At 45.5% G+C, this 10,260-nt stretch overlaps 1 protein-coding gene across 1 annotated transcript; it reads left to right on the forward strand.

Annotated features, from left to right (window-relative positions):
* Nucleotides 1–496: 496 nt before the first annotated feature.
* LOC311146391 (uncharacterized protein) lies at nucleotides 497–9,854 on the forward strand. Its single transcript, XM_084182890.1, has 10 exons — nucleotides 497–1,908; nucleotides 2,090–2,312; nucleotides 2,393–2,498; nucleotides 3,689–3,836; nucleotides 5,585–5,632; nucleotides 5,869–5,946; nucleotides 6,274–6,411; nucleotides 8,595–8,678; nucleotides 8,876–8,926; nucleotides 9,073–9,854. The coding sequence occupies exons 1-10, from the start codon at nucleotides 964–966 to the stop codon at nucleotides 9,190–9,192; spliced, it is 1,941 nt and encodes a 646-aa protein (XP_084039016.1). The 5' UTR covers nucleotides 497–963; the 3' UTR covers nucleotides 9,193–9,854.
* Nucleotides 9,855–10,260: the final 406 nt, after the last annotated feature.

Raw genomic sequence — 10,260 nt, forward strand, 5'->3', positions numbered from 1 at the left:
GAGAGAGAGAGAGAGAGAGAGAGAGACATGAAAATAACACATACATTGACATGTTTGGATGTAAAATGAGCAAAATGGCATAACGTGGCATCTCTCATCCTTCTTTTGCTTTTTCAGAAACCCACGGGCTATATTTGATTGACCATCATTTATTGTATTTGAATCAATCAATGTATTTATTATTATTCAATGTATTCGTCTGATTCTGATTGGTAGCGGTCGTATCTAGTTATCACAGCCACAAAGTCATAATTATGGTTTAACCCCGCCTATGTCTACAATTTATATTTTTGAAATTTGATTTTTAAACCTAACCCTAACCACCCTGCTGACCTTATACATAACCCTACCCTTAAATTAAGACCCATTTTTACTTTGTGGCTGTGGTAACTAGTGACCACGGTAGCCAGTGTCGTGACGTATTCAACGTGCGACCGCGTGCATGAATTCGACACAATCAGTCGTGATATATTCCGTTACAGGCGTCTGGTAGGCCAGGCAAAGAGAGAGTACACGAATGCTAGGTGGTGCAGGTATCGGCGCATTTGGGTAAATACATGTTGCTACATATTTGTGAATTAATTTGAGTCAGGCAAGACAATACTAAACATGCTGACGTCTAATAGTGTGTGCTACATTTTGGTTAGAGAATTTTTTTGCTACACGCTATGGTCCCAAAACCTTTTTGTGTGTTGTTGGAGGCTCTGACATGACACGTGAGGGCTCGCTTCAAACGTGGTTAAAATTAGCTAGCTTGCTAGCATACCGGTAGTTAGGATTCATGGTAGCCAATCAAAACATTGTTGTGCAGTGTGTAACGTGAAGTATAGTCAAATAAGGCTATGTCCTCACTCTGAAATGACAATGCCAGAGAGTAGGTAACACTGTTAGCTAACATAATTGTGTTTAGAAATAGTTTTTGGTTCATTTAGCTATTTTGAAAACAAAACAACATCTAAGGGCATGTTTCGCTCAGCGTGTAGCCCGTCGGCTGAGGAGGCAAAGCAGGGCAAAAGGGAAGGCAAGGGTCATGTCTCTGGTTTTCCTTCATCTGACCCACCTGAAGGCACTGAAATGGGGAGCCATCCCCTGGAGACCTCGACCGATCAGAGTCAATCACTCAAAAGCTGTGAGTTCTCAGCCGTCCAATCAAACTCAAGGCTAGAGCTATTAGTCCCGCCCCCACTCAAGAGCAGGAAAAAGCACAAACCTAAAATGGAGCCTTCCATCATCCATGCTCCAGTCCTCCCTAGTGTAGCTATTGGCAACCATGGGCTTGAACCTGACTCTGAGTGTGTCCCTCCCACAGACAACACTCAAGCAAATCTGAGATCAGATCTAAAGCAGATCTCTGTGTCGCATACCAGTTCTGACCTGTCCCTGAGTCATTCCCCCTCCATGCACTCCCCTTACTCTCCCTCCACAGTGCACATCAATAGACAGCCCCTCCCAGTCACACACGGCTCTTACCTCTGCTGCAGCCCTGTGGCACAGGTCTACGACCCATACCCAACCCGTATTAGACCCACAAAGCGTAGACAATGCCGGAGAAAGGACCTAAGGGGCCTAAAGCTCACCGTAAAAGGAGTCTCCCCTCTCTCCATGCGACACAAGAGGCACTCACGGCGCTGGTGTAACATCCAGTTCTGGTGCCAGGCGTGGCGGAAGTGGGGGCACAGGAAGTGGCGGAGAGCCAGGTGTCTCCTCTGGGTCTCCATGATCAGAGCTAAAAGACTGGAGAAAACCAGGAGGTTCCTCCTGTCTATTGCGAACACACAGACGTCAAATAAATACACTGGGGAATTGGAGGGAAGCCAGAAATGGAAGAAGGTAGGAGAGGGAAGAGAAGTGGTCACTACTGCCATTGGATGTGATGGTCAAGGCCTGGACAGTGCAGAGGACAGCCAGGCAAGTTCAAATTGCATTACACCAACATAGCAGTCAATACAAAGTCCATGAGCACATATCAAGTCCATTTATATGCTCAGGCCTATCCAAAAACATGTATAAATCAATAAAAGGACAATACAAGGGACCTATACTGACAGCAATAACATCTAAAATAGCTAAATACAGTTTACTTATTCAGGCAAAGGGGTGCTCGGACCAGAAGGTGTGTCTGTCTGTGGGCACATCAGTTCTGTGTGGCAACCCTGTCGAGGAGGAGGACCAGGGCATAGTCAGAGCTGGGGATGCGACCACCGCCACTAAACAGGCCACGTTGGCGACAAAGCGAGCCTTGCCATATCCACCTCAGAGCCAGCGGGCGTCCACAGAAGTCAGCTGGGAAGCAACAACGAAGCTCATCCATGGTACAGTTTTTTTCCTTAAACTTTAAAAATGTTTCCTTAAGTGCTGCCTTGAGTGCCTAATGTTCTTTCTCTCTCCGTAGAGTTTCTTGACTGCTTCTATGTGAAGTACGGAAGTTTCATCCCATTGAGCAAGAGCGATGTACTGAGGCACCTCAACAAGAAGCTGAACACTGACCTTACTAAGGGGCAAGTACAACAGAGAAGACATGGTTTTGGTTCCCTCACTTAATAATACAATATGAGTAGTATGCCCTGACTTGGAAAAACTAGGTCAGGGCTGCCCAACCCTCTTCCTAGAGATCTACTGTCCTGTAGGTTTTCAGCCCAACCCTCTTCCTAGAGATCTACCGTCCTGTAGGTTTTCAGCCCAACCCTCTTCCTAGAGATCTACCGTCCTGTAGGTTTTCAGTCCTACCCTCTTCCTAGAGATCTACCGTCCTGTAGGTTTTCAGCCCAACCCTCTTCCTGGAGATCTACCGTCCTGTAGGTTTTCAGTCCTACCCTCTTCCTAGAGATCTACCGTCCTGTAGGTTTTCAGCCCAACCCTCTTCCTAGAGATCTACCGTCCTGTAGGTTTTCAGCCCAACCCTCTTCCTAGAGATCTACCGTCCTGTAGGTTTTCAGCCCAACCCTCTTCCTAGAGATCTACCGTCCTGTAGGTTTTCAGTCCAACCCTCTTCCTAGAGATCTACCGTCCTGTAGGTTTTCAGTCCAACCCTCTTCCTAGAGATCTACCGTCCTGTAGGTTTTCAGCCCAACCCTCTTCCTAGAGATCTACCGTCCTGTAGGTTTTCAGTCCAACCCTCTTCCTAGAGATCTACCGTCCTGTAGGTTTTCAGCCCAACCCTCTTCCTAGAGATCTACCGTCCTGTAGGTTTTCAGTCCAACCCTCTTCCTAGAGATCTACCGTCCTGTAGGTTTTCAGTCCAACCCTCTTCCTAGAGATCTACCGTCCTGTAGGTTTTCAGCCCAACCCTCTTCCTAGAGATCTACCGTCCTGTAGGTTTTCAGCCCAACCCTCTTCCTGGAGATCTACCGTCCTGTAGGTTTTCAGTCCAACTGTAATTTAGCACACCTGATTCTATTTATTATCTGTTTATTCTCTGCTCACCAAGCTGAAACAGGTATTTTAGGTTAGGGTTGGACTGAAAACCTACAGGACTATAGATCTCCAGGAAGAGGGTTGGACTGCCCTGCTCTAGGCCCTAGCTATATCTTATATCTCTGGCTCTGGACAACTCTAGACCCTAGGTATAACCTATAACTAAGGCCCCTCCTGTTGAGGTCACATGGTCAAGGAAAAACACAGGGCTCTAGGAATTATGAGGCTCTCTACTAAACAACAAAACAATGTTCTGTTCTGCCCTCTTTCATAGGAAGTCTTTAATCTCTGCAGTAGTAATGAAGTACCAGGCTGTCCTAGCGCATAGACTGATGCCCGCTTTCCGGGTGGTCTACAACAAGCACGCTCTGACTCTGGAAGATTTGTCTACGCTGGACCATCAGAACTGGCTCAATGACCAGGTTGGTGCCTTTGACCCAAATCAACCAATTTCACCATGATAGATGTCCAAAGATCGATATATATCCATAGACGATATACTGTATGTCCGTAGACTGATATATAGTGATATAAACAGTCCTGAATCAGTCATGAATAATGTTGAGTGAGAAAGTTAGACGCATAAAAATCATACCCCCAAGACATGCTAACCTCTCACCATTACAATAACAGGGGATGTTAGCATTGGTTTGGGGGTATGATGGTTGTAATTTAATTTTGGGGGTATGATATTTGTAATTTTGTGCATTTAACTTTCTCACTCATCCTTATTCACGATTCATTCAGGATTATCCTTAATAATGTTAGCATTCACATTAATGTAGAAGTGTTTAGAAACATATTCTATTCTTATTTACAATAAAAGTGACTCCAAAATGACACTACATTATTTACCATTCAGTTCTAATGGGCACATAATTATCTGAAACACAACCAAAACAAACAGCAAATGCATCCAACAAGTTTGTAGAGTCACAAGCTTGATGTAATCATTGCTTGCTAGGAATATGGGACCAAATACTAAACTTTTAACTATAATACACACAAGTGAATTTGTCCCAATACTTTTGTTCCCTTAAAATGGGGGCGATATGTACTAAAAGTGCTGTAATTTCTAAACGGTTAATGACAATACCCTCAAATTATATTTAGCCATTGTATCATTTCAAATTCAAGGTGCTAGAGTACAGAGCCAAAACAACAAAATGTGTCACTGTTCCAATACTTTTGGAGCGCACTGTTGTTGGAGTTTTTTCTGACCACGTGACCTGATCAAGAAAAACTGAAGTCCGTTCACGTGGTCAGGATCAGAAAAGCTTCTTGGCCCTGCGTAGTCTGGTGCGTAGTCTGGTGCGTAGTCTGGTGCGTAGTCTGGTGCGTAGTCTGGTGCGTAGTCTGGTGCGTAGTCTGGTGCGTAGTCTGGTGCGTAGTCTGGTGCGTAGTCTGGTGCGTAGTCTGGTGCGTAGTCTGGTGCGTAGTCTGGTGCGTAGTCTGGTGCGTAGTCTGGTGCGTAGTCTGGTGCGTAGTCTGGTGCGTAGTCTGGTGCGTAGTCTGGTGCGTAGTCTGGTGCGTAGTCTGGTGCGTAGTCTGGTGCGTAGTCTGGTGCGTAGTCTGGTGCGTAGTCTGGTGCGTAGTCTGGTGCGTAGTCTGGTGCGTAGTCTGGTGCGTAGTCTGGTGCGTAGTCTGGTGCGTAGTCTGGTGCGTAGTCTGGTGCGTAGTCTGGTGCGTAGTCTGGTGCGTAGTCTGGTGCGTAGTCTGGTGCGTAGTCTGGTGCGTAGTCTGGTGCGTAGTCTGGTGCGTAGTCTGGTGCGTAGTCTGGTGCGTAGTCTAGTGCGTAGTCTGGTGCGTAGTCTGGTGCGTAGTCTGGTGCGTAGTCTGGTGCGTAGTCTGGTGCGTAGTCTGGTGCGTAGTCTGGTGCGTAGTCTGGTGCGTAGTCCGGTGCGTAGTCCGGTGCGTAGTCTGGTGCGTAGTCTGGTGCGTAGTCTGGTGCGTAGTCTGGTGCGTAGTCTGGTGCGTAGTCTGGTGCGTAGTCTGGTGCGTAGTCTGGTGCGTAGTCTAGTGCGTAGTCTGGTGCGTAGTCTGGTGCGTAGTCTGGTGCGTAGTCTGGTGCGTAGTCTGGTGCGTCATCAGTCCAAAGTTAACTTGCTCAATGTGATGTAAATATGTTGTGTGACCCTGTTTGAACTTATTTTGTGGTTTACTCTTGAAGGTCATGAATATGTATGGAGAATTAATCATGGAGTCTGCACAACACAAGGTAGGTTTTTATTTCCCATTATATTTCCTCAATTCTATCAAGAAATATTCATAATGTATTATAATGACGTATTACATTATAATAATGTAATAATGAGTCTGATCACAGAGGTGTAGAAATTCTACAATAGCCTGAGTCATGATGCAATGGGAGCAACTTTTGACTGTCGTCCCTCCATTTGATGCATGTGGTCTTGGTTCCTGAATGTGATATTTTTATTTGTTTTACTTGTCTAGGTCCATTTCTTTAACAGCTTCTTCCACCGACAGCTCATGACCAAAGGATATGAAGGGGTGAAGAGGTGGACCAAGAAGGTAAATGCTGAACCTGAGATTGTGAAACTTTGTTTTGACCTTTCGGATGTCACCCAAAAGCTTCTGATAATTATTGGCGATGGGGTCAATTCTATTTCAATTCAGGAGATTCATTGTGATGTAAATCAAATTTCAATTCACTTTCTGAATTGATGGAAATGGAATTGACCCCAACTCGGACCAGGGTGGTTCATTTTTGCTTTCCATTGCAAAACGTTTTCTAAAATGTTCCGTATTCTAATGAACACGACCCCTGTTTCATGCCGTACAAACCGTTTTCTACCCTACTGAACACATCCCTGGCTTCTGGTCCCCTGTGTCCTGCAGGTGGATCTCTTCTCCAAGGCTCTGCTGCTGGTGCCCATCCACCTGGAGATCCACTGGTGCCTGGTGACGGTCGACACCGCCAGCAAGAGGATCCACCTCTACGACTCCCAGGGCATCGTGTTCAAGGAAGCTGCCGAGGTAACGTTGACAGAACTTTTAGTGATTTAACCTTTGTTTATACAGGTTATTCTCATTGAGATCAAATCTCTGTCACAGAAGAGACCTCACAACTGATGCTTCCTTACACCAGCTTCTGTGTGTCAGATCTCATTGGTGGTAGGAAGACTCAAGCATATTTTAGTAGGATGAACATGAAAATGCTTTGTTTTATTTTTGCTATGACGTGCTACTGTGGATAAATATCTCACTTGACTGAAAGGAATGATTTAATTTCATCCATACCCTTGCCCTGAACATTGTGGAATGGCTTAACCAGTAGTGAATGTGTCCATATTCAATACAGAATACACATTCCAGGGGTGTAAACATTTAAACAAAATTGGGATCCTTAACATTTAAGAAAAATCCTTACCTGAAAAAAAGTTTTGTTTTTGTTTTTTTCCGCCACAGAATTAAAATCACAGTGCATTTTTCACAAAACATATTATTTTCCGTGTTATAGCCTAACTAGACTATATGGCTATAAAGACCTGGGGAAAGTTGAAATAAAAACAAGAAAGGAAGAGGCGAACTTTAGGCTACTTTGGTGAATTTGCGAGGCATGCAAGACAAGATATTGCGAGATACAGACATATCCGCACGGTACTGCCTACCCCTCCTCTCTCTCTCTCACGCTGGCCTGCCTGCCCCCTCCTCTCTCTCCCTCACGCTGGCCTGCCTGCCTGCCCCCTCCTCTCTCTCCCTCACGCTGGCCTGCCTGCCCCCTCCTCTCTCTCCCTCACGCTGGCCTGCCTGCCTGCCCCCTCCTCTCTCTCCTTCACACTGGCCTGCCTGCCCCCTCCTCTCTCTCCTTCACACTGGCCTGCCTGCCCCCTCCTCTCTCTCCTTCACACTGGCCTGCCCCCTCCTCTCTCTCCCTCACACTGGCCTGCCCCCTCCTCTCTCTCCCTCACACTGGCCTGCCTGCTCCCTCTTCTCTCTCCCTCACACTGGCCTGCCTGCCCCCTCCTCTCTCTCCCTCACGCTGGCCTGCCTGCCCCCTCCTCTCTCTCCCTCAAGCTGGCCTGCCTGCCCCCTCCTCTCTCCCTCACGCTGGCCTGCCTGCCCCCTCCTCTCTCTCCCTCACGCTGGCCTGCCTGCCCCCTCCTCTCTCCCTCACGCTGGCCTGCCTGCACCCTCCTCTCTCTCCCTCACGCTGGCCTGCCTGCCCCCTCCTCTCTCTCCCTCACGCTGGCCTGCCTGCCTGCCTGCCCCCTCCTCTCTCTCCCTCACGCTGGCCTGCCTGCCTGCCCCCTCCTCTCTCTCCCTCACGCTGGCCTGCCTGCCTGCCCCCTCCTCTTCTCTAGTGATGCCAGTGTGTGTTCAGTCTTCGGACTGTTGCATGTGGAATATCCTAGCCTATTCATTAATGACAGGCCCTGCTTTACTTTAGTGAGACATTGCTAGCCAAGAAATTGCGAGATAACAAGGTCTAGTGCACGGTTCTGACTCTGTTTGCCTGGTGGCCGACCTGCCTATACTGTGCCCCTCCCCTCTCTCTCCGTCGCTCGCTATGACAGATGCAAGTGTTTGTTCTCGGAAGTAAGGTAACTAATCAGTCTCCTCCATTCCAAAAATACCAATCTTAGGAGTCGATTCCTAGCGGAATCGAATCTTAACACAAATAAATGGGCGTTGACATGCAGGAGTCGAGGAAGCAATTCTTTTGGAGTCGACTCTCCACCACTACAGTAGGAAAAATGGCAGAGAAAGGCCAGCGACAGCAGCCAGGTCCTGTATGGCAATGCTTTGACAAGTTAAATGAGAAGGTGGGGAAATGCAAACTTTGTGAGGGGGAATTGAGGTACAGTAATGGTAGTACAGGTGCAATGCTTAACCATCCGAAAGGGACACACCGTGAGACCCAAGCTGTTGCTGGCAGCAGCGCAGTTGCATTGTGAATTCATGTGGAATGTTATGAATTTTCTTAGCGTTGGAAAACAATAAAAACATTGCTGTTTAAAAGTTTTGTCACATCCCTAATACATTCATATTTAATCATAGCTTAATTAAGTTGTTACTTGCTACGTAAGATTTCACAGACTGACTTTACACAATCAAATCCAATTTCCAATCAGCAAGATGCTATTTCACCTGATTTAGCATAGAAGAAATCAACATTTCTCTTGTCCCCCCCCCCCCCCCCCCTTTCCATTCTATAGAATGTGTTAAGGTACATAAAGACGGAAGCTAGGGAGAGGATGCAAACTGCATTTCAAAGTGGCTGGAAGATGTATATCAACGAGGTATGATGCATTGAGCTGTGTGTGTGTGGATCTTTGAAATCGTGAGTTTGAATGTTTGCTTGATCATTTTTTTAACACAATAGAACAAAATACTTTAAGGGATTGCCTGCAGAAATCCTGCCAAACATGCCATTGAAATGTAGCCCATGATGATCACTGTTTTGGGTGTATGTCTCTCTCTATTGATTTTTTTGCAGCGAATACCACAACAGACAAATGAAAACGACTGTGGAGTTTTTGTGTTAGAGGTACCAGCATGTTTTCATAATCCTTGATTAATTGAATGGTCTACTTTTATCATCATGTACCTCTGTGTCAGTGCAGTCTTAATAAAGTATTACTTTCTGTCTCACTCACTCACACCACCCTGTTCATTCATGTACCTTTCTCTCAGTACTGCAGGTGCCTTGCTTTGGGGAAACCACTGCAATTCTCCCAAGGGGACATGCCAACGGTGCGTAAGAGAATCTACAGAGAGCTCTGTGAATGCAAGCTCCAGGAATTACAAAATTGACCTTTCACCTTTTCCTTTACACTCCTCCTCCGAAACCATCCTCACGCACCTCACCGGGGTCATAGTCATTAGAGTACACTTAAAAAAAAGTAGAGATTGTCCTGTCTTTCAAGAATCCTTGAGCCATAGAAAGGGGGGGGGGGTCTTCCGTTTGTTTGGACCTTGTCATTGTGTTAGCTGCTATGTTTCATTAATGGAGAAGCATCTCCACCCCATATTCTGACAGCCTGTCATTTCGAGCAGCATGGTAGCAGACTGACTAGCTGCCATTTATTTTAGATGATGGTGTATCAGGGTGTTACCAAATATGTTTTGATCAGTCTGTAATGACAGCAGACTAGTTGGTCTCCTAGATGTTGACATTTTAATTTGATGAAGAACTGGTATGAACTTGGTACTTGCTGTCTTAACAAAGTCCGAGGCAATCTATATACGTGTGTCCACAGTTTTTCAATGGTTATTGCATTATTCTACATGAGTTTAGATTATTGTTGAAGGCGGCGGACCGTATTACTAGCAACTTACCATTGAATGTATTGAACATACTGAATGTATTCAATGTAGTTTTTGCTCACACTTTCGTTAGAAGTTTCTGTTTTAGACGTTTCTGTATGGGTCAAATTTCATTTTTTTGCATTGGATAAATTGCTTTCATTTAAATGTAAACTGTTGTCCCTTTGTCAGTTAGATTTGCAATTTACACTACCGTTCAAAAGTTTGGGGTCACTTAGAAATGTCCTTGTTTTCGAAAGAAAATCAATTTTTTTTTGTCCATTAAAATAACATCAAATTGATTAGAAATACAGTGTAGACATTGTTAATGTTGTAAATGGCTATTGTAGCTGGAAACGGCTGATTTTTAATGGAATATCTACATAGGCATACAGAGGCCCATTATCAGCAACCATCAGTCCTGTGTTCTAATGGCACGTTGAGTTTGCTAATCCAAGTTTATCATTTTAAAAGGCTAATTGATCATTAGAAAACCCTTTTGCAATTATGTTAGCACAGCTGAAAACTGTTGTGCTGATTAAAGAAGAAATAAAACTGGCCTTCTTGAGACTAGTT

The sequence above is a fragment of the Coregonus lavaretus genome, assembly GCF_964263955.1.
Source record: "Coregonus lavaretus genome assembly, chromosome: 19".
NCBI classification, from domain to species: domain Eukaryota; kingdom Metazoa; phylum Chordata; class Actinopteri; order Salmoniformes; family Salmonidae; genus Coregonus; species Coregonus lavaretus.